The sequence below is a fragment of the Acanthochromis polyacanthus genome, chromosome 4 (assembly GCF_021347895.1).
Source record: "Acanthochromis polyacanthus isolate Apoly-LR-REF ecotype Palm Island chromosome 4, KAUST_Apoly_ChrSc, whole genome shotgun sequence".
Classification (NCBI taxonomy): Eukaryota; Metazoa; Chordata; class Actinopteri; family Pomacentridae; genus Acanthochromis; species Acanthochromis polyacanthus.
This window is the reverse complement of record NC_067116.1, coordinates 34,063,089-34,090,224: the sequence shown is the minus strand read 5'-3', so window position 1 is coordinate 34,090,224 and position 27,136 is coordinate 34,063,089. Positions and strand designations below refer to the sequence as shown.

Genomic DNA, 27,136 nt, shown 5'->3' with positions numbered 1-27,136 from the left:
CGCGTGTCTTGGTGTAAATAACCGATGCCACTGACGTGGAAGGTAAGTAGGCATTACAGGTGCCAACATGATGCCTTCCACATTTACTGTCACAGCTTTATGTAACAAGTTGTGTGCCATACAGTTTCTTAAATTGTTTGGTTTACAAAAATTTAAAAACACTAGAATATTGTGGATTTGCAGGCGTGTGTAAGAGTTGTCCTGTGGGATGCAGGTCAGTGGATGACCGCTTTGTTTTTCCCTGCAGGTCCTCACGCAGACACGGCCAGCGGCTGCCAGAACCTGCAGTGTGGTTTCAGAGCCTGCTGTCGCTCTGGAGAATGATCCTGCTTGGCAATGCTCTCCTGAAATGTCACTTCTCCTTGTTATTGCACTTTATCCTGGGAAAACCATTTGCTGTAATTTGTGTCACTTAAAAATGTTTCTTGATGAAACTGTAATTTTTGCTCCTGTTATTTCCATCTATATTTAATGGAGATGATCCTTTAGAAAAGGAAAATGTAACGGGGTGGATTTGAAGTGTCTGCAAATGTACATTCTGGTTCCTTTTTTTTTGTTTTGAAAAAGTAAAAAAAAAAAAAAAGACTAGAGAAACATGAATACCTGTAGTTAGACCACCTTTCTTTACAGAAGTCTGCTTCTCCCCTTGCCGTTAACTCAGTTTTAATCTGCGTAGTTAACTGACTTATTGCAGGATCAAAGTGATGTTTTTTTTCTACCTTAATCAAGCTTTGTCCATAATTGGAGAACATAATGTGGAAAGTTAGCCAGGAGTGAACTCATCTCCCTGTACATTGAAGCTGACTGTTCTAGAGGGCTGTCCTGTTGGTGATGGTTACAGTCTGTACATAGGACTTTTTGACTGCTCTGCTCTATGTCACTGCTCACAGAAGCCATTCAAGTTACTGAGACAGGAATTGGTACACAATTTTGCGGTGTAGTCTTAGCCATTTTGTCCAGATTTGTGATGCTGAATGTTCAGTCACCAAAAAAAAAAAGTTCTTTGTGTTTACTTTTCTTTATGCACTCCAGTGAGCGAAGAAATGGACCAATGTTCACGCACGACAGATTCTGATACGCTAACGGGGAGGGCGGTTAGAATAATCACCCTTTTATTGGGAGAGGCCTACTGTGTTCCTGGCCAACTACAGTGCTGCATCGTTTATCGCTGCAGCAGGATTTATTTTCTTGTTCGAAAGTCTTGCATGAGTTCTCTTGGAAATGTTCATAACAAAAAAAATAAAAGTTTCTTGAATTTAGAAACTCAGCAGTTGATCATTTTAGTACTAAACAAATTAAGCTTGTTAATGTAGTATCTTAACATATTTAGAAAACGGCAAGAAACATTTTAAATGCTCAGAATACGTAGTTATTGGTTAATTACATATATTTGGACATTTTAATGGCATCTGTCACAACAACCCTGAAATAAATCTGCTTTTTGTCTTCTTTTGGAGACATGATGTGTTAAATAGTGATGTATGCCATAGGTCTAAGTCAGGAGTGTCAAGCTCAAAGCACACTTTAGGTCGTGGGCCGAACAGGATAAACATTTATTGAACACACTAAAAGTAAATGTTTTTTGGAACATAAATAGGAATAAAAACAGACAGGAATATTATTCCACAATAAATAAACTAAAACTTTATATAACTTGAAATACTTTGTTCTCTAGAAAAATGTCCATCCATCCATCCTCTATACACCGCTTTATCCTCACTGGGGTCGCTGGAGCCTATCCCAGCTGACTCGGGTGAAGGCAGGGGACACCCTGGACAGGTCGCCAGTCTGTCTCAGGGCTACATATACAGACAAACAAGCACACTCACACCTACGGGCAATTTAGAATAACCAATTATCCTCAGCATATTTTTGGACTGTGGGAGGAAGCCGGAGTACCCGGAGAAAACCCACGCATGCACAGGGAGAACATGCAAACTCCATGCAGAAAGATCCCAGGCCCACCCCAGGATTTGAACCGGGGATCTTCTTGCTGCAAGGCGAAAGTGCTAACCACTAATTCACTGCGCAGCCCCCTATAAAAATCTCTCGTTAAAATTATAAAAGTTACAACTATGAACATGCTGCAAAAAAAACATGAAAAAATGACATAAAAATGATGCTTTTCCACAAAAGTAAAAATAATAAAACATTCACTTTTCTTTGCTCTTGGGGTATTTTATAAAAATAAACTTAAACTTTAAATATTTCCTTAAATTTATTTTTAAGGACCTTCAGCAAAGGGCCATTAGCTGGATTTGAACCCCTGACCACTACGTATTGCTCCTGTTTATAAGTTGTTCATTTAACCTGCTGAGCTTCAGGGGATGGTAAGTGTTGTAGGTCAAGGGAAAGTAAGCATGAGGACTTGCTGCTGTTGTGTATTCTGGGAAACCTTGTGGTTTTTTTCCAGCTTTGTTGTACTAACAACAAATTACATTTTCAGCTTATTCACAATTAGAAATTTAGACATATTGAGATACACACGATTGGTCTAATGTGTATTTTCATGTCAAGTAGTACAGCTATTTTAATTTTCATGTTCAAACAAATCAGAATACCAACTCTGCTGAACAGACTAGTTTTTTACAGTGCACGAACTCTCAAAATTCCTTGTGTAGCTCAAGAACTCTATTGAGAATCCTTCCTGGACTCAGCCAACACACCTCTGTACGATAAGGAATGTCAGCAAATTCTGAATCTATTTCTCACAAAAAAGACTGAAATTGCTGGTGGTTCAAACCCGTTCCATTTTCAACACTTTACCACACAGTGTTTCCTGATGGATGATGCAGTGATATGCTGTCTACTCACCAGTACACTTCTCCTCCTGCATCTTTAATCGCATCCCCCCCACTTTTTTTCACCGCACATCGCCGGTGCTCCATCTGTTGGAAGTCCAACAAGTTTGTCCCAGGGCACTTTCGTGTCGGTTACACTTGGACATACGTTTTCAAAAATGTAAAAGCAAAAGGTAAAATAAAACCAGCAAAGTCAAGAGAAATCCTGGAAATCTTCAAGTTCCCAGTGCAGCCCTGACAGCTTGATCAGTTTTCCAAAGAAGAATGAGGTAAAACTGCAGTGTCCAGATGTGCAAAGCTGACTGACCTCCATTCACACAGGATTAATGCTGTAATGGCAGCCAGAGTTACACCTACTAAATACTGACTTAAAAAGGATGAATACTGATAGTCAGTTTTATACATTTATATTTTTAGTTGGCATGACTTGAAATTCTAAAACAAATTCTTTTAAAACAAACAAATTGGCCATTGTTCAATGTTGAAAAGCAGTAAAAGAAGATAACATCTTATATCTGCAAAAGCAGTGAAGCACTGTGCCGCAATGAGATAAGTGTCCCTTGTATCAAGTGCGGACGAGAGAGGCCAGGTACACCCACACTGATAGCACATTATTGGGGTAAGGGTGCACATACACAGCCAGGGCAAACTCCACATTTGATGCCTGCACACTGTGAACTCCGGTGCTGTACACTGCCTCTACGATGGGACGAATCTCAGAGAACGGCAGATGGAGGGGGAAACCTGAAATCTAAAAAGAAACAGATGCCTGTTAGTAGTAATTTACGATATTAATATATGGAAGTGAGCTCATGTGCTTTTTGCCAGCTCATATAAAGGAGAGGATATTCTACTGAGGAGATGACAGATTGATGACTGATGACATAATGCAGTGACTCAGTCCAGTAGCCTCGTCAGAGTCACACCCTCTTCACACTCACCCTGTTCTCTCCCAGCAGGCTCTGCAACTCGTGGCGGTGTCCCTCAGTTACGTCCTGCCCCCTGCTCATCTCCAGTTTGGGCAGGAATTGTTTCAGGGTGGTGGTGCAGTAGCGGTTCCAGCGGGTTGGGTGACGAGGTCGCCACTCCATGATCTTCTCCTTCAGAATCTTCTCAATCCTGCATGACGGAATGAGATGGAACGTGTGATTTTTCAAGCCTTTGGACAAGATGTAGTGTGAGAAGTGGCTTCAGTTGCTACAACTTGCCTGTCCTGAAGCTCTGCTGCAGCTGCTTTGTCTGTGCGGCGATACACCAGTTCCTCTGGCTGAAAACAGTTACAAGTTTTTGAAAAAAAATAATTAACAGCACAGAAAATACTACAGGTTTAGACACAAATGTTGAACACTCACCTGGACACTAGACAGCCCCGGGTGGGAGAAAGATCGGGAGAAAAATGGTTTCCACAAATTGGCTTTTGTGACGTCCAAACTTAGTCTCATTGGTGTTGTGTATTCTTGAATGTTGAACCAAACCTAAACAACAGGTCAAAGAAAATATCAAACTACCTTCCACAAACAAAATTGGTAAATAAAGAATGAAGCCTCACATTTAAAAGACAAACTTAATGTCACTCACATTGTCAGCATTGACCAGACAGCCGATGGTTTGCAGTGGACAGAAGGTGTCATACTGACCATAGTACTGACCACTGCTGGGATTCCAGATGAGGTAGCGGCTCTGCTCGTAGGTTAGGACATATGCTGTGGGCCCCTGGGGAAATAAGATTTCAGAAAGCTTATTGCAGCTGCAGAAGACCTGGCAGGCTGATAGCTATTATTTCTAGTATTGTTAAACATTATTTTAAAGTTGTACATTTAGGCAAGTTGTTGACTGATAAGTAGAATTTTATTCATTTAGCAAAGTGTCAAAACCTTCAGATTCCAGATATTTACTCAAATTTACTGGCAGTATCAACAGATATAATAACAGGCTGCAACAAAGTCACTGTTGAGCCTGTTGGAAGACAGAAAAATGTTCCTGACTGCATGCTGCCATTCGTCTAAACATTGATCAAACATCTGTAAATGGGACTCCATGCTGCGTAGTGACGGGAACCTCCTAAATTTGCAACTTTCATTAATAATTACCAACGCAGTCACTTTAATTTCCAAATGGGAAGCAGACAGATTGAAGGCACAGAGACAACAAAAACCTTTACAGTAACACAAACAAAAAGCACTCTAAATATCAGAGATCACAGGACCTCAGGGTTTGGTAAATTAGGGTAACTTGTAATAGGTCATTTATGGTGGAATTTTTACTTTACAAATCATAAACATGGCATATTTGTACGATATTAAGATTCACAGACGAACTCTGCAATTCTTACAAATCACTGGACGCCCCCAGGTAATACTTAGTCCTGCATAATTAGGGCTTATGACAGTAAATTGAACATCTGTGGACAAAAAAAATCTATTTAAGAACACGATTTTAAGCTTTTGGACATTTTTCAGCACTCTGTTGAGAAAAATAACTGACAGATTAATTAAAATCGATAATGAAAGTAATCATTAGTTGCTCACATAGTCATGATTTCTAAGACATATTTTCTGACATCACAAACAAATGCCACCTACCTCTGGGATGGCTGTCCCAATTATAAGCCAGGCTTTCTTGCCCATCGACAGGAAATAGTTGCACAGCAGTACAGCATGTTCTTCTTCATCTCCTGCTAGGAGGGTGAGGAATTGCTAAAGAAAAAAAACACAAGGCACTGTAAGACAGGCATTTCCTCTACTTTTACAAATCCCAGCATCTCAAAGAGGGTTCACTCACATCACAGGTGCTCCACAGGTCACAGGCTCCAGAAAATGAGACTCGATCTGGCAGCGAAGGGATGAGTGAGACAAATCGAGCAACCAGAGCCTGTGTGAGGACAGAACAAGGGTGTCACTTCTAGTAGATCCAATTAAGGAAGAAATATAGGCACCTGAGCAGCATTTCTTTAGTCTAATCACACCGACCGTGGCTTCCTGGGGTTATTAGGGAATGCATCCAGGAACTCCTGCGGAGGGTTGAGTGGTCGTATGAAGCGTGTGATGAAGACTGTCTTCCCATTGAGGTCTATGACTGTACTGACGCAGGGTCGGTCTGGGTAGCCCTGTGCAGCTTCCCTCTCAAATCTCTCTGAAGCCTGCAGTAAATGCTCGTCCTCTTGGCTGTCGAACTGCATCACAAGGTCAAATGTTACTGCAGTTGATTATAGGTCAGCAAATGCCTTAACAATGACGCAGCACTGAATGTTTGCATAAAAGAGGATCAGTCTTCTAATGGGCAGTTACCTTCACTTCCTTTATCTAGTACATGCAGCCGAGCAAAAGCAAAAAAGTGACACAAGAGGACGACAAACACAACAACAAATGAATACACGGATGCATAATCACCGACTTCTAAGAGAACAAATAATAGTTTTGAAACAAGAATGTTTGACTAAAACAAACTATGAACACATTTGTTAATACATGCAGAGAAAAGCTTATCAAAAGACACACATACAAGAGAATTCAGCCCAGAGTGCGGTAGAATGAGCTCTATGAAGCTGACACAATCCATCCTTGAGGTTGGACATGACTTACCTTCTCCCTAATAGTCTCTCCAGGCACCAGCTGAGGTTCCATAGTGATGAACAGCGTGATAAATGTTCCCTCACTCAGGCTACGCATAAAATCATAACCACCGTTAGCGCCATGGCTCCGCTCCTTGCTGTACCCCAGCAGCACAGCTGGCGTATTCACTTTGAATGTTCCATCAATCTGCCACATGGGGAGAAAAAAAAAACTCAACCAGAATCCTGGCAGTCGCTGTCATTTTCTGTTGTTAATAAATAGCACAATAACGGCTCACCCTGGACTGGGAGTAGATTGTGCTGAAAGGAATCTTGACGGATCCCAGCCAGTGCTTCTCTACCCAGCTGTGGATGGATTTCCCCCTGTCTTTGTCATTCTGAAGGGCAACATTATAATTAATAAATGATGCAATTCAAGGAAAATGTACTGATGTGACAACTGTGAGTGAGGTGAGAAGAAATGAACAGTTGATAATGTTTACTTACCACTCCAGTTTCATGTACCACTTCATCAAATATGTTGATGAAGACTTCATCTTTGACTGACTGCAAACTAGCGTTGCTGTAGTCACCATTCGGGGCACTGTAGAGAGGAAGATTACCACATCAGCTAACTGAGTGAAGCACACTTTTTCCTGGTACCTTTTCCACCACTTTACTGCATGCTTCAGCAGCAATTTCTGACTGAACTGTCTCAGATGGATATAAAAACTAAATAAGCCACTGGATATTACTGGACTTATCCTGTAACCAAATACTAAGCAAGTATTTATCAGGAAAGCCAAAACATGAGCCAGAAAATCCACAGTTGTTCACCTAAACGGCAGCTGCAGCTCCTCGTTCCAGCATGGGTTTGGTCCATCAGCTGTGGTTGTCTGGAGTACTGTGCGCTGGAAGGAAACCTCCACAAATGGCCTCACTTGTACCTAAAACGCACACACAAAAACACACACATACTTAACGTAGATCACAGATGACACTGCTGCCTGCTGCAGATTACGGCTGAGGTGTACTGCACCTGGTTGAGGAACCAATCGCTGCTCTGGATGGCACTCTGAGGCACCTGTCCAGGTTTACTGAAAGAAGAACCCATTGAAACAAAGTTCAGCCACAGTATGAATCCAGTTTCTTCTAAATGTTTCTGAGGGCAAACATACATTCCCACACACATTCCAAACTATTGTGAATTTGACCGGCCGCACTCACTTGCTCTGGGGCCTACGGATGGGGATATCGAAGGCCCGGATGATGTTAATGAGCAGCTTAATGTCTCCGTCGGACAGATTCTGCGCCGTCACCTTCTTTCTTTCCTTCCTCTGAGGTTTCAGCGGCCGCTTGGGTTCGGCCAGCTTGAAAAGGTTTAGTCCCAGAATCCTGATTGTCGCAACAAACACGTTATGATTCAGTCAACAACCTACTAAGCACTGAAAAGTCATCGGCATCAAAAATTACTTTCAGCAAAACTGTGGGATGGGATTGTTACCAACAGAACTCAGTCCTTTCAGGTATTTGCACTTTTACGATCACAGTTCCGACGCACAGAACGTTCATCTCAACATGTCACTCTCATGTGACCTTTGATGGTAAACTAAGAGCTGTTAATGAGGGAAATAGTGACGTGACTGCATTATTTATTATGTATCAGGCTTATATACTGGTATATTACAGGCAAAATTATCCCATGGTGCCTTGCAAAATGAGTCAGCATATGCACATGTCAGTGAGGGTAGTCAAGCTAAGCACATTATTTCCCAATATTTTGTTGAAAAGAATTCACACCCTTGGTTTGATGCAGCTAGCTGTCATTCAGTATCATGGAACCCCAGACCAGTTGTATACATGTGACATTTGCTCATTCTGTGTAACTGGAATTGATAATATGCTTATAATACGTAACTATATTTATAATCTATACATTATAGATTATCACAGTTTTTTATTAAATGAACATCAGAGTATGTATACCGTCTGCCACAACATTTAAACCACTGAAAAGAAAAGCGAACAGCAATGAACTATGAATAAATACATGCTGAATTGGAATGCAATATAGTGTACTTTTATGCCTTTTGTACTGTTTTGTTGATTAACCCTAACAGTTTTTGAAGCATTTTCCTTTCTTGACTCTATACTGTGTAGTTGTTGCCGTAATTCTGCAAAATCCTGAGAGGACTGAATACTGCGAAGGGTCTATTACCACTACTGTACTGGTACTCAGGGTTCAAACTAAATGGAGAAACAGAAACACAGTGGAAGGGAGTAAAAGAAAAAAGACTTTAAAAACATACCCTGGACCAGCACCACTGTAAAAAAAAAAATGCATAGCAGAAGAATAACAGAAAATGGAACAGAAAGAATTACAGCATTCCGTTTCAATGATGAAAAAAATGTGCAGAGCAGAGTAACACCCAACAGCATGACTGGCAATGAAGTGCAATATTATGTATAAATCTGCTGAAATGTCATCAAAGAACACAATTTATGTCAGATTTTCTATTATCATGTCCACATGTTGCGAAATCCGCAATAAAACATCTCCTTTACCGGATCCAGAGGAGAGAATTACTCAGCCAGTGGAATGCAGAGTTGATTTCGAGATCAAATGGGCTGAAGCAGCAGCAGGCCAAGAAACTGGCTTACATTAGCCTGTGATTTATGTTGCCCATCCTCTCTTCTGATAGGCTGATTTGGCTGATGAGCAAGGTAATCCAAATTATCTAACCTTTCCTTTACAACAGGAACACAGAGCTCAGACATTCTCGGTGATTATTCACTTCTTTTGACAGGAGGATTAGGCAGGAGTTATGAAGTACAATAAGGAAAATAGCTGCGTTTGGATTAGTAGCTGTAAGAAATAAATATTCTCACTGAAACACACAGCATGCTCAGCACAAACAAAAGACTGCCAGCTCTGAAAGATGGAAGTTAAAAAGGCTGTTTAGTCGATTAACAATCCTTGAGGGAATACTTACCCAATGCTTGGTATTTCTTCTTCTATCACCAAATCAGACAGGATGTAGTGATGTTTGGCAAGAAGGAATCTGTTGATGACTGATTCCCGGATCTTTAGAAAAATGCAAAAAAATTTAACTTAGTCCTATCGTGCTAAATATTGGAGAAAAATATGTTTACATCAGATGAGTCATCTCACCTTCTGAAGATATTTGGCCACTAAAGCTCTGTGTGAATCCAAATGTTCTTTGGTGTCAATTATCTCTCCCTCTTTCAGTCTTTTTTCATATTCCTGAAATCATATTAACCAAAGAAAAAATAGAATTTGCCTCATTTAGAGTTAGTCTCACCTATAATATTTTGCTATACAGTACATTTTTGGAATACTGACCTGGAACACTTTATCCGTAACCTCCCTCTCAAGAGCAGGGACACACTTGTAATTGCGAAACTCTGCAACTTCCTGGTTCCTCAGCCTGAGAAGGCGAAACCTTTTGGACCTTTCCAGCTCTTCATCCGTCACAAAATTAAACTCCTCCTGCAGATGTTCCAGACGAAAATACTCTGGAGCTGTTACCTCTCCACTGCTGGCCACCTGTGAAACACGGACGCAAAAAAGGTTCTTCCCTTAATATTTTCATTTTGTAAATGTCCTCAAAAACTGTGAACTATTGCGGTTATACCCACTTTCAGCAACTGCATGATGGAAGCATTTTTTGGATCGTTGGGGTCCAGGCGTGACTGTGTGGCCCACTCGCCAATTTTTTTCATGTCATATAGTCCAGATGCCCCAATGTATGTGACAGCATCGAGACGGCCCAAGCCACTAAAACGCAAAGACAGACAGCATTGTGATTAAATGAATAATTCACAAAAAAAAAGAAAAAAAAAGAAAGAAGTACCAGGGCTGTTTTACTGCATGATCCTAATCCTCTGGAAAATTTGACATTCTCAGTGGGGCTGGTTTTTAGCCTGGAGCTTGTTGTTCTTTCCTGTATTAAAGGGGATTTTGAAAACAGCAGCATGCAGATTGTGGAACAGGAGGACGAAACCAATGGCAGATTTATACCCACATCCTACATAGAGCGAGTCGGGCTGTTTAATACGAAATGATGCTCAACTTGCTGTGATAAAAGTTATTTTTGGATGATGTCACACGAAAAGGCAAATATTAAAGACCCCCTTTGGCTGAAAATCTGATTTTTAACATGTACATATTGAGTTTTTTTTAAATACTAGATGCACATCATGATAAATAACCAGGCTAAACAGTAGTTTTTTTATGTTTATTTACAATTCACTGAGGCTAATAAGGTGCCAAATACTTGAGAACAACTGTTGACTGTCAGGCACCTCATTGTCAAAGAGAAAAGTCCAGCAAAGTAGTAGCTGACAATGTTTCTCAAGATCTTAAAAAAGAAAAAAAAAAACTAATGGAAGCAAAGGCGTAGAGTTACATCCAAACCATTTTAAATCAGGAGAGGATTCTTTCATGAAAAAATCCTCCATAACACACATGACATAAAAGTAAAGCTGATAAGAGCATTCAATAAGGAACACCTGTCATATTGTTTAGAAAACGATTAGCAAAAAAGTACATCTTCAAGATTATGAGCTAAAACATGAAAAATCAGCTTTGAGAGATGCTACCTGTGAATGCCACCAGGTTGTTGAGAAACAGGAGGTGCAAGTGGTACATCATCTTCCCCGATTCCCCAAGAAACACAGCATGACAGCTTCCCAGAGGTCAGCAGGGTCTGTTTGTTGCTGCCATCAGCCTCAAAAGAGAGAGGCACATCTGAGAGACAGGAACACGGGGACAGAGGTAAGTTAAATGACAAGTAGATGTGTTAGTAAGTAAAGGGGATTCGTGGGTGTTGCAGGTTTGAAGTGTCAAATGAAAACATTTACCACTTCCAACTCCCTCGTGGTCAAACATCACTCTCTGGTTGCTGCTGAACTCATATTCCTCCACAGGGACGTTGCCCGTCACGACTGAGGGCTCTGGAACTGGAACAAACACCCGAGCCAGGAGGGAACACGATGATCCAATCTCCTCAAACACCTACTCATACACAGTGAACATACACACGCAGAAAAGGTGAGAAAAGACTACAGCAGTCATCCATCAAGTGAATGTGTGGATTTGACAAAGTGGCAGCACGCTCAGCGTTTCTTTACTGTACCTGCAAATTAATGCTTTGGGGGCAGTGAACTATTTTGAGATTAAAAATCTGACCAAAGTGAACCCTGAAGTCGGTGTTTAGGGAGCGGCTGTCTGTTCGGGAAACTTCTTTGTCATTGTAGAGGATCTTGATGAAAAGTGAGCGCCTGGCGACATCTTGTCTTCGAGCTGTTTCAGATCTAAAACATGCAGAGGACAAATATTAGCAGACTATCTGCAGCCCGTCCTCATAACTGTCCATTTGTTGCAAGTGGTATTATCTGAGTTTTCTCAAAACAGACAAAAAACTTAAAAAGTTACCAGCTAGTGGGATTCTTTCACTTGTATCAAATATTCTAGCTTTTACTGGACTTATTTGGTGCTTTTCGAGCATAAAAATAAAAATCTCTGAAATCTTCACACCTTAGCTGTTGTTTCTTACATGTTTAGAAGAGTCAGACTCTTACCTGGGGCAGAGCTCACTGGCAGTGATGTTTCCAGATGCAGACAACTCTGGGATTAAGATGGCCTCTCCTGGTTTCCTTCGTATCCTGGAGGCTTTCTCTCTCACTTGTTGCTCGATGGAGTCAAAGTCCAGCCTTTCAGGAGGTTCTGGCTTTGGAGGACCTTCTTCAACGGGTCCTTCTGACTCGCTCGCTTCCTGGTCTTCATCTTCTGTGTCCTCATGTGTCTGACCTTTCTTCTTCTTTTTTTTCTTTTTCTTTTTGGCTTTCTGAAAGTAGAAAACATAAAGTCAAGGTCAAAAGCAATTGTAAAGCACATTTAAAAACAAGATTTCAACCAGATTGCTGTACCATTAAAATATCAGCTATCACACAAAATGACAATAAGATAAATGTGAACAGAAGAGGGAAACAAAAGAAAGAATGTGAATTGGACAAAAAAGTTAAAATACCAGAGTGCCACAAATTGAACTTCAAGATTTTTCTCAGGTGCTAATAATGCAAATTAAGAGAGTTTATTTGAGTAGAAAGCAGTTTGTCTAGGGGTAAGAAACTGACTAAGCTGTACTACGGCCGGTAAATAGGTTGGCACCTGTTTCCTCCTCCAGAGCTTCCACTCCTCCAGCTGTTTGTTGTACTCAGCCAACTTTTTCTGGTAGTCCTCCTCACTTTCGGCCTCTAATTCCACAACCTCTGCCAAGATTTCATCTTCATGCTCGCGCTCATCTGAAGCCCGATCCACATTCTCTCTGGAGCATGGACGAGACAGCACATTACTGACATGGATACAAGAATCTGCAGAATGCTCCAATGAGCAAACCTCACATTATCCAGCAAATATTTGATAGGGGTGAGTACATACCACCATCGCAGTGTGAATCAGGTTTTTTTTTCCACTCAAATTACTAATATTAATTGGAGCAGCACCAGATGTGGGCAAATATTTTCAAATATAAGACCTCCCCAGTGAAAATCCAGTTTTTCTCTTGTTATGCCCATCTATTTAGAGACCTACTCCAATAAAAATCATTTTCTTTCCCTTGTTGACATGTCGATATGCTGTTTTATATGTAAGAAGACATATCACGAGTAAAATATGCAGTAAACACCATGGCTGAGCATTTTCACACTGAAACTGTAGCATACCAATGACAATCTGAAAAACATTGATTCAGGCAGGAAGGAATTATTTTCATTGAAAAAAGATCTACATATTTAACTTTGATACACAAATATTTGATTTAAGGAGTTTAATCAATAACCTGAGGGTGATTTTAACCATTAAAAAGATTATTTTTATTGTTCAATCCTAAACCAAAAGATCACAATCGTAACATTAGACATTGAGGTTTCAGTGAATTTACCTTCTGAGGTAGAGTTTGTAGGGTGTGTTGGAAAACTTCTGAAACTCTCTCAGGGCCTTGATCTCCTTCCACACTTTAACTATGTTCTTCAGCAGAGTCCTGTCTTTCTCCTGCTCACTGTCTCGCAACTGCCGAGTGGTCCTATAACATTCAAGCAGAAGGCCATGCAGCAGGAGTATTGTCAAGGTGGTAAAGGTGCTGTACATCTTTGCAGGCTGACTTAAATGGGAGACAATCTAAAAAAAAAGGTACCTGATCTCCAGACTGTACTCAGAAAATCTCTGCTGCATCGCCTGAGTGAGGCTCTGCCCGCCGTGGATCTCCAGCATATTCCTCAGTGCACTCCTCAATCCGTTCAACTAAAGCAGAAAGGAAACACAGAACGCATCCGACACTGTGTATGCTCTACTGAATGATACAAGAAACTTGTAAATGTGTTCATGAGTTCATTAAATTTTGATGATGGCTTTACCATGCACTGAAAGTTGTCTGGTGGAGTTTACCTTGTCAGTGAGGTGTCCTGTGAGATTATTGTGTTGCCTGGTGAGGTACTGATCATACAGCTGAGCTAAACGTGCCCCGAGCACATGTTCGCGGCTGAACAGCGGGTGATGAGAAAAGATCAGCCCAGAGACATCAACGTCAAGCTGGTAGTCTCCCTCAGGGTCTGCTGCACCAGCAATGTACAAATTTGCATACTTCGACTTCAGCGCCTGAGGGACAGAATAACATCATCCATCATGTGGCGTTCGGGAAAATAACCATCACTACGGCTACTCATGCCGCTCGTTTTTTGCTTGAATGTATCTCAGTAAGTATGTGAGCTTAAAGCAAGCATAAAATAACTGACAAACACCATCAGGGAGTGCGGTAATGAAAAGTCATGCATGACCACAACGTACCATAAACATTTAACTGAGCTGCAGTGAATGCTCTGTTGTTTAGTTGATCACATATGACAGCTGTGCCTGTCTCTAGAAGAAAACACGAGTGTGAAAACAAGACTTCTTTGATGATACTGCATAGACTGAACAGAGACTAACCCAAAAAAACTGAACCTAAAGTCAACACTGTTTTGAATCTGTAACCTGTTTCTTCAGGGTTTACATATTTCTCATATTATGTCTGTTTGGCCCGTTGCACCAAACACCAGTCAAGTGTGAATGAAGTGTGGACTCAGCTGCTTCCAACTCTGATAGACAGACATGCATTTTTAGAGGTTTAATCAGTGGCTGGAGTATATTTTTAACATATTTTTATGTTAAATCATTTATTCCATTCATCTGTATCCATAATACATGCTACACAATTGAAACAGTTTACCCACCATCATGCACTATGTGTGTAAAACTAAAAATATTGTATAATATATGAATTAAAGTGTTTCAAGTTGCTTTTGCAAGAACATGGTGTATCTACCTTCTCTGAATATCTTTGAATATTTAAATATTGCTTTAAAAAAAGCAATTTGAGGAAAGCTGCTCTCCAGGTTCTGTCATTTTATTGATAAAGAAAGTCACAAAGTTCCTAATGGGATAATCAAAAAATTAAATGATTGTTAGTTATAACTGGAGCTGCAGGATTTGAGAAAAACACCTACTTGAGATTTGATTTGCCATGCCATTTTTTATGCATCAGCACAGCAGACATTATTAAAAGCAGTACAGCCGAACAAAGGGGATTGAAAGAATTTGTAAAACAATTGACACAGCAGTTGAGTTGGACACACTGCAAAATGTACAAGGTGAGACTAATAAATAATAAGACTGGGCTAACATCAGTGAAACTACACCATGCATGCATGAAAAACGTAGTACACATGGATCTACAGGCAAGCATAAACAACCTCTGAAGGTTTCACTCAGTTTGAATTACAGTAATTGAATTACAAAGTTTTGCTGTAACTGTATATTATTAGAGTGATATCACAGATGTGTCGGCCTCCATGTCTGCTCTACTCTCTGATAATGAATCCCTGCCTCCTCCCTCCCTGCTCCTTTGTATCAAATGCCAAACTGCCCTTTTGCTTTTTTTTTCAAAGAGGCAAAGAGAAGAGAGAACTCTTGCATCAGACAGATCCACAACAGTTTCAAAGTAAGAATGTGCACAGTGCTTTATATGAAGCAAATGAATGAGGTGATCAAACTGACAGTGGCAGTAAGCGTGTGCTGACCTTCCTGTACACAGTCTGCAGTGAAGGGTCCACATCCTCCTCCATATGGAACAGAGGGGGCCTTGTAGAGGATTCCTTTATGGGGTCGGGCAGAGCCATGATCCTGCCGTCATCTCCAAACCACTTCATTCCCTAAATAAGAAAAAAATGACACGTTAAAAAAAAGTATAAAATCTAGTGTCATTTGGAACGGTTTGCCATGTGAACTAATGGTACCTCTTCCATTTTCAAAATGCGATTCTCCAGAATGTTCTCATTGGTCAGGGACACATGAGGCCTCTCCCCTACATAGAGACCCTCATCCTCCAGATAGCGAGGCTTCATGTTCTCAGGCAGTTTAACAGAGGTTGGAACTGTGAAAATTAAATATACTGCCAGCTGAAGACAAATTTAATCATGTCGTGAAAGTTATGGATGGGATTGTGAATCAGGTTATTTTATGTTTTATACCTGTTCGAAAGCTTGGCGTAAACAGGTGTTCACTTTCTCGCTGAATATGATTTTGGTAACCGATGTACACAGCCTTCTTCACTTCCAAAAAGTCCTGGGGCGATTGGTCAATGACAAACAAATCCTCTTCTTCATTTTGTACAAGAGGAGCTTCTTCACTCTAAGGCAGATTGAAGAATATGACAACTGCATTTACAGAACAGGATGAAATACTAATGACACACAGAATGCAATTGTTGTTACTATTGATGTCACCTGGTTTTCATTTTCTTCTTCATTTTCCTCATCTGCTTCAGCTTCTTCCTGCTCTTCAGCTTCATCTCCTCTATCTTCATCTCTGTCAGCTGTTTTTCTCTGCTTTCGTCTTTTCACGCTACTCCTCTCACTCCCATCTGGTGGATCTGGCTCAAAGTTGAATGTAAAGAAGTTGTATGCCTCCTCAGCATTTGGTAGGCCTTTTCCTATCTGTATTTGCAAAGTGTAAAAGGGTAAATAAATGATAGAAATGAATTATGTTTACATAAAGGATTTCCATCTTAATTCAAGTCTTACTCGTCTTGCTGTTTCTCGCAACTTGGCCCTGGTGCTGAGGGCCGGAGAGGCGTCATGTCTCCCAGATCTGTCTGGATCAACCTGTAAAACACCTGAGAGTTAACATTCACTGCTGGATTGTATAATTTCAGTCCAATAGTGGTTAGTTAGTTTGAGGTAGATGCTCACCTCTCTGTCAAACCTTGTCACAGTGTCTCTGTCTCTGAGGCCTTGCAGGCGACTGGCTGGCTCAAAAGAAGCCTCCTGCTGCTGAAGACTCTCACCTTTAGACTGAAGCACAGGAGAACATACATTATGCATCATCACTTTCCGTAAAGGGTGGCAATTAAACATTAATCTTATTCACATAAAAGAAAATGAAAAAAGAAGAAGCTGGGTTTACCCTGGCTGCTCTCAGCCTCTCTTCCAAACGGCGTTTCACAAAGTCATCTATAGATTGAGACTGAGCGCTGGGAGTCTGCTGAGCTCTTGAGGAGAGACCTGGAATACAAAGTCCATCTTGAAACAATTATAACAATTGCATGTATTGAGTTGTTTTGCTACTGAACCATCCATCCATCCATTCTCTATACACCGCTTTATCCTCACTAGGGTCGCGAGGGGTGCTGGAGCCTATCCCAGCTGACTCGGGCGAAGGCAGGGGACAACCTGGACAGGTCGCCAGTCTGTCACAGGGCTACATATACAGGTATAGAGTAACCTCGGCATGTTTTTGGACTGTGGGAGGAAGCCCGAGAAAACCCACGCATGCACAGGGAGAACATGCAAACGCCATGCAGAAAGATCCCAGACCGGGATTTGAACCAGGGATCCTCTTACTGCCAGGTGAAAATGCTAACCACTACATCACTGTGCAGCCCGCTACTGAACCAGCTCACACCAAATGATGGTAGTGTTCTTGGTTTTGGATATGATGATTCAAGATTGATATTTTCCTATTATTTACAGGCATTCAGTTTAGAAAAAATGTATGACGTTATGCTGTGAATGTTATATGTTGTTAAATGAAAATAAATGTATCAAATGTCCTTACAGTATATCTTGCAAAATTAAAAGCTGTACAGTACTGTTTTGCTACAGCTATTAGTTTGATTTTGCCTAATGAAGATCCAGAAGCACAACAATTTGACTAAACTTTTTTGTTCAAATTAAATCATGTTCAGGATTTGGTAACTGTTTAAAATATCCTCATTCCTATTTCTCTGCATCTGTTTCATGTATGAAGAGTTCCTTAGTGCTATTTTTGAATGATGAAAGCCAGAGAGGCTCAATTGGAGGGTGCAGCAGCCACAAACCTTTCTGAGATCCAGTTTGACTTCTCAGCGAAATCACAGAATCATCTGCCTTCTCAGCTGACCCCTCCTCTGCACCGTCAGGCTGAATAGTTGAGATCTCCTCCACATCATCATCATGGGACTCCTGGACTAACGTCTGTTCAAGCAGCTAACAAACAGAAAACGATCAATAGTTAGATCTGATCAGAAGTGAAATTGCAGAGTGAGAACTGAGAAGTCAAAGGAGGATGTTACCCTTTTCTTCCTCCTCTGCCTCTGAGCCCTGATTGTGCGTTTCAAAGTCTCTCCTGGGTCTTCCTCACTGCCCACAGGTTCCTTGTGTAACACAGGTATAAAGTTAACATAGACTGCAACAGTAAACCTGCATCCACACTGCTATGGAGCGCACTGAAGCCGGAAGAGGGTGAAGAAAGTAGGAGGTTGGTGTTGAGCAGCCAGCAGCACACATAGCAGGATAACTACAGCCTACACTACAAAACACACACCAACCTGCATTGTGGTTTGTCGCTTCTCCTCGCTCAACTTGGTAGACGGAACCAGAGCCTAGCGAGTATAGTTAGATTTGCTTAAACATTAGCAGCTCTTGTGTATTTCCGACTATGATTGTGTATAAAATGAGTCTGATTCCTGCGGTGCATGTTGAGTCTTGTCAAGTATTGCGCTTGTTTGTATTGTGCTGAAGCTACTGTCAGCCCACAGTGACAAATCAAGACATAATGTTAATATTTCATAAGATTCACGAATGTTGTAGCTTTTATCATTTTACCTGAACGTCGTCCTCATTTTTACTTTTCGTTAAAGTTTCTTGCAAAGCCCGTCGTTTCTTTCGTAGTTTTTCACGAATGTCGCTAAAACAGAAACAGATTTGAAAACGCAGCTATCGTTAGCTTAGCACCTCACAGATGTACAGAATAGTTGTGATTTACAGCATAAAGCAAGCGGAGAAAAACCACCTTGAGGAAGCCATGGTGACGGTGATAGTTTTTCAACAATAATTAGTGGTTTATAAAGAAAACAGCTACTTCACTGCAATGTGTATGTATACACACTTGCAATTTGCAAAACAAGGCATTCTCTCCCAACAGTTAGTGGAGAAACTCCGTTATCGCTGCCTAGTAACGACACAAACTACCGCTCAACCTACCTTGAATGAAAGCGCCAATGCAACCAACGCTTTACAATTTTGGATTGCTATTCGTCCGATGGACTGTCAATCAAACAGTTTATGGCACGGAGAAACCCGCCCACTACGGCGTCCGAGAAGTCACCAATGCGCAACACTAAGGGAAGTGGGAAATTCTAAAGGACAGTTGAGAAATATTATTATAGTAATTTAATTTGATGCACGAATACAAATAAAATTCATTTTAAATACAGTATTCATTAACAATAAAGAGAGAAGAAGACAAGCATAATATAAGCTAAAATTAATAATGAAATCAAAATTAGATAAGACCAGAAAAAATATAAAAGCACATTCACGTGATTGTAAAGTTTGAGATGAGACCATTAACATGATATTGAAATCTACAACTGGGGCAACTTTGTGAAACAAACTGTCATCAATAACGCCTACTTTTAAGGAAGGAATTCAAATCACATTTTGTATAGCTTCAGCGAAGTTTATTTGTGAATAAAAAACTGCTAATTGCAAGACCTAGTTTGTCTGATTATTGTTTATTTGAAGTATTGTGTTATGGGACTTAGTTGTTGAAACTTCTACCCACAGCAACACCTACATCTCTTCCTCTGGACTATTTAAAGGGTCAGACATTCAAATGACTATTAAGTACAATTCTTATCAAAAAATATGAATGAGCAATAATAACTTATAAGATACAACAATGTCACTCCAGCCGGTTGTGAAAAGCTGACAACTGTGGTCTCAGTGGTTCTCAAATATTTTTGTCACAATTTTGTATATGATTGTAGCTATGAATCATCATGAATAAGACTAATGTCAAAGCACACAGTTTTAGAACCCCTTTTTTCTGAGCTTGAATATGCTCTGTGATTTTATTGTGGAACATGAGGCATAGAAAGAAAGTGGAATGATGTCGCTTTGCCTCAAGCACAATGTTCCGCGTCTAACCTACTTGTAACTTAACTTGTGACTTGCTTAGAACTTGAAAATGGTGCAATTAAGAGGTTAACAGTTGAAGATTCGTGACCTGGGCTAAATCTTACCATAATATAATAATAATAATATTGCCAGACCAAGTTCTACCAGTCATCAATGTTTATTTAAGTTATTATACACAAAACATATAAATCAAAAAGTTATTCAAGCTTTATCAGATAATATCATTTCAGATCAATAGATAAGACTCTATACCAATAATATAACTAGCAGTACAAACATTTGTATAAAAATATAGTTTGACCTTACAATACATGTAATAAACCTATCCGACAACAGTGATTTGCAGTTTTTGTTTTGTGTTTTGCAGCTTCTATGCGTAGTCCTCTGCCAGTGTGTCGAAGTAGTTTGTGTCCGCATACAGGAGGAAGCCAGAGAACAGGCTGTCGGCCCAGCCAGGGTCTGCAAATAATCCGTTCTGGTCATGGAAGAAGATTTCCAACCACACTTCATCTTCAGGGTTGAGGTACATGACAGTGGACCCAGAAGCCACATCATGGTTTCCTGTGTTGGCGTCAAAGGTTTTGATGCGATACTGACCGTTCTGCACCAGACCAATGGCCAGATGTTTGTTGGCCAGTGTAATGTCATATGAGAAGTAATAAATGCCCGGGTATGCACAGATGAACTTGCCCGTCTGTGGGTTGTAATGTCCGCCTTCGTTAAAGAGAACCTTGTTGAACTTGATGGGAGTCTTCTCTGTAGGGTAGCTGCTGGTGATTCCTACAGAGAAGGCAGATTTAGGCAGCAGGCTGCCACATTTGCAAATTCCTGCAGTTCCAGGCAGCCCTCGTTCCCCCTTGTCTCCTTTCTGTCCGTCATGGCCTACAGAACCGACCGGACCCACATCTCCGTTCTCTCCTGTAGGGCCTCGTTTCCCCGCCGGGCCTCGGTCACCTCGCTCTCCGATCTTGCCTGTAGGGCCAACCCTGCCTTTCAGCCCTGAAACAGAATGTTTGAATCATCAGTACTGAAACATTAGTTAAAGAATGACTGCTTTACTGCCAGGTCTCTGACTGGGACAGAACAAATTAAATTAAATATATTAAATTTAAATAGATAGATAGATAGATAGATAGATAGATAGATAGATAGATAGATAGATAGATAGATAGATAGATAGATAGATAGATAGATAGATAGATAGATAGATAGATAGATAGATATTAACTCCTAGTGAAATTCAAGGAAATACAAATAGCACTTTAAAGGCAGTGTAGCATATCACAAAGACTGCAGTTTAGGACAAACATAGTGTATTGTGCTGAATAGCCTGTTTCAGTGTCAAAGATTGCTTACAGGAAGGTCTTATTATGTTTTTTGTTTATTTTTCATTTTCTGCTAACATTTATTTGACTATTTGATATAAATTATTGCACTATCCTCTTTGCTGCTGTAACAATGTAAATTTCCTCACTGTGGGATTACCATGTTGTGTCAAATCACATTGTATTGTATTGTATTGTATTGTATTGTATTGTATCGTGTCATTCTGTGTTGTATCATTTTTCATCATAACGTATTGCATCATATTGTATTGTATCGTATTGTGTTGTGTAATATTGTACAATTTCTTGTATTATCATATCGTACTGTAGCCTATTGCATCATATATTATCTCATTGAAACTTTATTAATATTATTATTATTACTTTATTTAAAGTCAAAGCTTTTGAAAAAAATAAACACATGTCAATAGCAATCTTTAATATTTAAATTCTCATCCTTGTGTTTGAAAATACAGCAGTTAATATTTTGTTGGTTTCTGATGTGGTAGTGATCCATCATGCATTTTTAGTCTATTACTCACTAAATGTTGAACTGACACTTTTTTAAAAACTGTAGTTCACAGTTAGATACTTTTTCCAAATCGTTCAGCCCTACCGCCTATAAATGAATCCATTTCAGTTGTGCCTTTGTTGAACCTGACTATTAAAGTATCATCAAAGCAATGGAAACATATCTCTCCACCCAGTAATATGTATAAAGTCACCCTTGGATCGCTGCCACCTTCACATTTGAGCAGCACAGTTTTGGCTCCATTCATTGTTAAATCTAGTCAACTACAACAACACAGAAAACAGCCTGAAGCAAGGAAACACTGTGATTAATACATGACCTACAGTATATGTTTGTGCATGCAGAGGACTTTTCTAAGTAGTTCCATGTTCAGCTGAAGGTGTGCGTTTGAATTCCTGTTTCCATACATAATGGAAAATACAGGTGCACCATGTTTATTTATGCCCAGCAGATATATTACAGTTCAGAACTTACAGGTAACATCAGTGCAGTATATCTGCAAACAGACAAAGTCCTTCCAAATATTTTCACAACTTTATGGCAGCTTTTAATGCATGGAATAGGATCCATGTGTATAATCTATGCTAAAAAATCTATACTAAGCTTTGAACAAGCATCAGTTTTTCTGTAATGTGGGGAATCTTGGCAGAGCTTTCCGTCTTACAGAGTATAACCTAATTTGGTAGGGTGGCTGTGATGCAAAACCTGAAGACACTTCAGGGAAAAATTAATGGCATTCTATCCACACACACCCAAACCTCCAAGGATGAAACGATTCCAAACTCTTAGAAACATGTATTCTCGGCCATCTGAGTTTCCTACTAATAACGAGTGGAACAGCAGCCAGATGGAAAGAAACTTTGCATCTTTAAAGACCCCCTCTAGAGAACATCTATTTTTCTACCTTGTTAAATTGTCAATGTGGTGTTTTTTTAAATGTTGGGGGACACATTATGAGCAAAAATAGGCTGTTAATGCTGTGACTGAGCGTTTCAACGTTGAAGATGCAGTTTACCGACGAGTCTCCAAAACACAGATTTAGATAACAAATCTATGGAATCAGTCTTGTCAGCTTGCAGGGCGAAGGTTTGACTATTTTCAGAGCCAGTTTCCAGAATTTAAACTTCTTGATTTGAGCTGTCTTTTGTGTGTTTTTGGAGGTTTGTTTCTCCAATACTGCAGCTTGGCATTGTGGCATTGAGTTTACAGTTTTTTTTTGAGCTGAGTTGTAGGTGAGCTGGTGTGCTTGAGCTGCAGTGAGTAGAGAGGATTAGATGTAGAATGAGATGGAACCTTCATAGAGCTGCACATTCTACAGGAAGCAATGGTGAATCTCAGTCATTTTGAGTCAGGAAGGGATTATTTTTTATGAAAAAACTTCTAAATATGTAACTGTGATACACAGAGATTAATTTTTAGGAGTTTAATCAACATTAGAACTCTAAACTGAGGAAAAATCAATTTACAGTTTTTGTTTTCTATGCTGAGTCACTACTCTTCACTGCTACCTAGGTGTGTAATTTTACTGCTTAAATGCTTAGTGCCAACAAAAACAAAACCTGTTAGCATGTGTTTTTCGATATTTAATCACTGAGAAGAATTTGGAAGTACAGACAAAGCACAAAAGAATTTGGCCTTGCTGTAGCTTTCTTTGAACTTTTTACCTTTTACTGCAACAAAAGCTTTTTTTTTTTTTTTAACAGGAAGGCTGTTACACGTAACAGCTTTTGGCAAAAAGCTAATAGATAAACCTTGAGCTTACAATGCTATCGTGGGGTTTTCTGTTAGATCGTACACCAGTTAGCTGACTTTGGCACATAACACCCAGATGGCAGCAGCTTTTCCCAGTGTGACCGGCCACACTGCAAAGACTGCTTGAGGAACACAACAAAGAGCCAATGGTGTTGACTCGGCCTCCAAACTCACCAGATCCCAATTTAATCGAGCAAATGATAACCTTAGAGGTCCCCGTATGGTAGCATGAGGGGAACATACACTATATTAGTCAGGCGGTGTTAATGTTGTGGCTGACTGTGTGTCTCGAGCACAGATTCCATGCTTGCTTTGTGTTGTGATGTCTGTGTTTATCATGTTCTGTGGGGTGATCTGGAGGAGTGAGGTCTGTTTGCATTGTCTTGTCATTCATCATTAAGCCTGCAGTGGGAGCTATTTTAAACAAGTCCTGCATGGCCTGTCTCACACTTCATTTAACAACTATGCTATTCATGGCAACAAATTCTTCTTCTTCAGCAGTTCATCTTCTCTGTGCCAGCTCCCACCTTATACCAGCTGTCAGATAAGAAAACCTGTCAGTGCCAGTTTCTCTCTGCCTGCACAGACTGGTAGTGTTTCTTTATCAGCACACATTGAACTAAAGCTGTATCTGTTTATGTTTTATATTATACCTGTGTCTCCCTTTTCTCCCTTTTCACCCTTCCTGCCATCTCTGCCATCTCTTCCTGGGATACCCACATTCCCATCTGCTCCTGGGGGCCCGCTGAGGCCCGGTTTGCCGGGCAGGCCTGGTGACCCGGGGACGCTGCAGATCAGCCGCGGAGCTCCTTTGAGCTTCGTGTCAAACAGCTGTCCAAAGACGCAGTGGCACAGACAGACTATTCCCACCAACGCCCACATCTTCAAGTCTGCAGAAGCAAAAGAGAACATTTAAGCATCCAGTTTGTGATTTCACTTTAGCAACATCCCTTAAAAATAGTCGTGTTGACAAATAATTAGAGCAAAGAGGAAAAATAAAAATTCAACAATAGGATCTCTGAGTTATTGTGCCAGACTCATAAGCATGTCCTTCATCCGTATTCACAATGTCATAAAACACTCAGAGTGCTGTTGTCATGGACGCAGATGGAACAAAAGAGCATCAGTGAATCTAATTTGCAATCATATACAGCATGAGGCCAGATGTGATTCCTGTAATAAGAAGCAAGCGGTATCTGACTCTTGTCTCACACTCTGATGTTCTCATACAGCCACAGAGCTGCATGTGAGAAATGAAACCTTTGTCTTTCTTCCAAGTCTGCTATTTTTTTTTTTTTTTTTGCCAAAACATTCCCAAGTTATGACATAACATCCAACACAATTTCTGTCAGGGGAGCCCAATCATGAAGCAGTGGCTTTTGAGCAGACGTTATAGGGCATTAGCTGGATGTAACACAGAGTGAAGGACAGAGACACAATCTCAGCTGAAACAGAAAATGATGTTACAAGTAACAGCGGTGATGATGACCCAGAGGCGGTGAATAAGTGAGTCACACCTCTGGCAACTCTTCAGATGTTGCTGTACATCAAACATTCCATGATCATGAAATCATATGGACCCATACCGGGGGAAACATGTTGGAGGAAAACTCAAATGCAGAATATTCAGCTGCAGGATTTGCAGATTTGATTGATACACATTCTTGCAGATTTGCCCACGTGGGTGTGAGAATGTGAGTTTTGCATCTGCTGTTTGTCTCTGGTCAGCGGGGGCGTTGGAACATATGTGTCAGGACCACAGAGGTGGATCATCCTCTTGTTTGCCTTCAATAAAAGAACCCCAAACATGTTTGTCGTTGCCATTACACAACTGGTTGATCTGTCAGCGCACCGTGCCAGCGTGTCAGACTAATTACGTGTGTGATGATGAGATAAACAGGAAGGACACTCGAGACACTTCCGCAGTCTCAATATGAACAAGCTGAGGCTCCTCAGTGTCTTTTGTGTAGCATGTTTTTGATTTGGAGGGTAATGAACTGGTCTTCTAGCCAGTGTGAGGTCCTGGGAGAGAGAAACCCCGCCCGCCAGTTCCGCTCTGCAGCAATGATGTCAGCATTAGTAAAAAGGCTATCTTTAAAGAATTGATCCTGTTTTTACACACACAGGTGTGTCAGCCCAAGACATGCAGCAGACACATGCAAACACATGGGAACACTGATAGATGCAAATCATTACATCATATAATTTCAACATGTTAGTTTTTTTTAAAAAAAAAAGAAACCAGTTCTGTTCTTAATGAGGGCAATAAAAAGACCTTTGCTGTAAAAATCTGGGTTTTTCTTATATTATTTCCTTTGTGAACAGGTGGAAACATGCAGATATAGTTAGATATTTTTCACTGAAAATGTTCACTTTGAGCAGTGGCTCCTGAGCTGTTTCAAATAGAGTTCAGAGTTTACCAATGACTCCTGATGCAGTTTGTCATTTAAGTCCTCAAACATTACATTTTCAGACATCTAAGTTATTTTAATCATAATACAGCTACACACATTTCCAAGGCATGCATGCACACATATGGGTTCAAGCACACAGACGAACAATTAAAGGTCATGTGCTGCTAAAAAAGAAAGAAAAATTTCTATGATGTCTATAGTTGTGTTTTCAGTATTCTGAATGAACATGTTCTGTCATAACCAACAGTGCAGACAGATATGAAATTAGTTTTCTTACCCCAAACTTGGCAGCTGTTCATTTCCAAAGCTTATCAAACTTCTCACACGGCTGAGAGTCTCCGTCCTCCTATCTGCTCAGACTCCACAGTTTTACACGATCAGAGTCCTTGCTGAACATTTTACTCTCCCACATTCGTGCAGACCTCAGCTGCTTCTCTGACAGCGTCTTGTAGTGCAACAGCAACAGGCAGCCTGGACTCCCTCCATCCAAACTCTCCCTCCTCCTCTCCCCCACCTCCCCTCTTATCCACTCCCATCTTTCTGCCTCATAAACTTCCCAAGGCAAACAGCTATAATAATCCAGGCAAGCACAATGTGTGCATGCAGAATCAGCTCCATTATGTCATGGATGAAGACTTCTCTAGTGTGAGGCTCCTTGTGGAGATGCCAGAAACTTGGACCTTCTGGAACAAAGTCAGATCGATAAATGACAGAACTCATTTGTGTCTTCTTGTCCTCAGTGTGAATCCAGTTCATTTCGGACATTTTCCTCTAGATGGCACCAAAAGTGACGAGTGAAAATGTGTTAGTGGACTTCAGAGATTGTTTCTTTGTCACATGTGGTGAGGTCTAAATTAACAGATGCAGCATGAAAATTATCACCATCCATATTTGAATGTCCAGATATATTGATGAGACTAAGATTTAATGTATTAATAAAAAACTGATAAATGCACATTTTGCTCCCACAGTCCAAAAATATGCTGAGGTTAATTGATGACTCTAAATTGTCCGTAGGTGTGAAAGTGAGTGTGATTGTTGGTCTGTATATGTAGCCCTGAGACAGACTGGTGACCTGTCCAGGGTGTCCCCTGCCTTCGCCTGAGTCAGCTGGGATAGACTCCAGCACCCCCCGCGACCCTAGTGAGAATAAAGCGGTGTATAGAGAATGGATGGATGGATGTACATTTTGGTTATATTTTTTTTAATTAGAGCCACTGACAGATGAAATGATTAACACTGAT

General features: G+C 40.5%; 3 protein-coding genes across 5 annotated transcripts in view; 1 reads left to right on the top strand and 2 right to left on the bottom strand.

The window, feature by feature from the left end:
* Positions 1–1,263, top strand: part of fbxl5 (F-box and leucine-rich repeat protein 5) — a 52,350-nt gene extending 51,087 nt beyond the window's left edge. Inside the window, exon 12 of the mRNA XM_022199500.2 lies at positions 248–1,263. Coding sequence (XP_022055192.1) covers positions 248–324 — 77 coding nt within the window. The 3' untranslated portion in view covers positions 325–1,263. The remainder of the gene's footprint in view (positions 1–247) is intronic.
* A 266-nt stretch (positions 1,264–1,529) lies between these two features.
* Positions 1,530–18,925, bottom strand: cc2d2a (coiled-coil and C2 domain containing 2A). 3 transcript variants are annotated; one of them, XM_051946561.1, is made up of 38 exons: positions 18,740–18,925; positions 18,553–18,634; positions 18,276–18,329; positions 18,021–18,101; positions 17,787–17,934; positions 16,874–16,971; positions 16,660–16,761; positions 16,492–16,572; positions 16,195–16,404; positions 15,940–16,099; positions 15,706–15,842; positions 15,490–15,621; positions 13,820–14,029; positions 13,569–13,675; positions 13,317–13,457; positions 12,545–12,701; positions 11,956–12,221; positions 11,511–11,688; positions 11,236–11,389; positions 10,975–11,122; positions 10,012–10,150; positions 9,716–9,919; positions 9,524–9,616; positions 9,345–9,436; positions 7,579–7,746; positions 7,391–7,448; positions 7,189–7,298; positions 6,859–6,955; positions 6,651–6,749; positions 6,383–6,559; positions 5,767–5,973; positions 5,583–5,672; positions 5,384–5,497; positions 4,380–4,514; positions 4,154–4,276; positions 4,010–4,068; positions 3,743–3,920; positions 1,530–3,552 (listed from the first exon to the last, which is right to left on the bottom strand). In XM_051946561.1, exons 1-38 carry the CDS (start codon positions 18,751–18,753, stop codon positions 3,367–3,369), a joined length of 4,989 nt encoding a protein of 1,662 aa, XP_051802521.1. In that variant the 5' UTR covers positions 18,754–18,925; the 3' UTR covers positions 1,530–3,366. The 3 variants fall into 3 exon arrangements, 1 of the variants encoding a protein (XP_051802521.1); XR_007941241.1 differs by lacking the exons at positions 1,530–3,552; positions 3,743–3,920; positions 4,010–4,068; positions 4,154–4,276 and having other exon boundaries at positions 4,383–4,514; positions 5,771–5,973; XR_007941242.1 differs by lacking the exons at positions 1,530–3,552; positions 3,743–3,920; positions 4,010–4,068; positions 4,154–4,276; positions 18,276–18,329 and having other exon boundaries at positions 4,383–4,514; positions 5,771–5,973.
* A 1,094-nt stretch (positions 18,926–20,019) lies between these two features.
* Positions 20,020–26,361, bottom strand: LOC110954793 (complement C1q tumor necrosis factor-related protein 7). Its single transcript, XM_022199488.2, has 3 exons — positions 26,170–26,361; positions 24,132–24,368; positions 20,020–20,868 (listed from the first exon to the last, which is right to left on the bottom strand). The coding sequence occupies exons 1-3, from the start codon at positions 26,189–26,191 to the stop codon at positions 20,240–20,242; spliced, it is 888 nt and encodes a 295-aa protein (XP_022055180.1). The 5' UTR covers positions 26,192–26,361; the 3' UTR covers positions 20,020–20,239.
* Between the last annotated feature and the right edge of the window lie 775 nt (positions 26,362–27,136).

What these genes read in the sequence shown, in the direction of transcription:
- cc2d2a (XM_051946561.1), bottom strand. An exon ending in TGACAAGGTTTGACAGAGAG is followed by an intron (nt 16,573 to 16,659) that starts GTGAGCATCTAC and finishes GGTGTTTTACAG; the next exon opens with GTTGATCCAGACAGATCTGG. An exon ending in CAACCTGGTGGCATTCACAG is followed by an intron (nt 10,151 to 10,974) that starts GTAGCATCTCTC and finishes TTTGCGTTTTAG; the next exon opens with TGGCTTGGGCCGTCTCGATG.
- LOC110954793 (XM_022199488.2), bottom strand. Translation starts at nt 26,191, where the DNA reads ATGAACAGCTGCCAAGTTTGGG. An exon ending in GAACAGCTGCCAAGTTTGGG is followed by an intron (nt 24,369 to 26,169) that starts GTAAGAAAACTA and finishes TTGCTTCTGCAG; the next exon opens with ACTTGAAGATGTGGGCGTTG. An exon ending in GGGAGAAAAGGGAGACACAG is followed by an intron (nt 20,869 to 24,131) that starts GTATAATATAAA and finishes ATTCTGTTTCAG; the next exon opens with GGCTGAAAGGCAGGGTTGGC.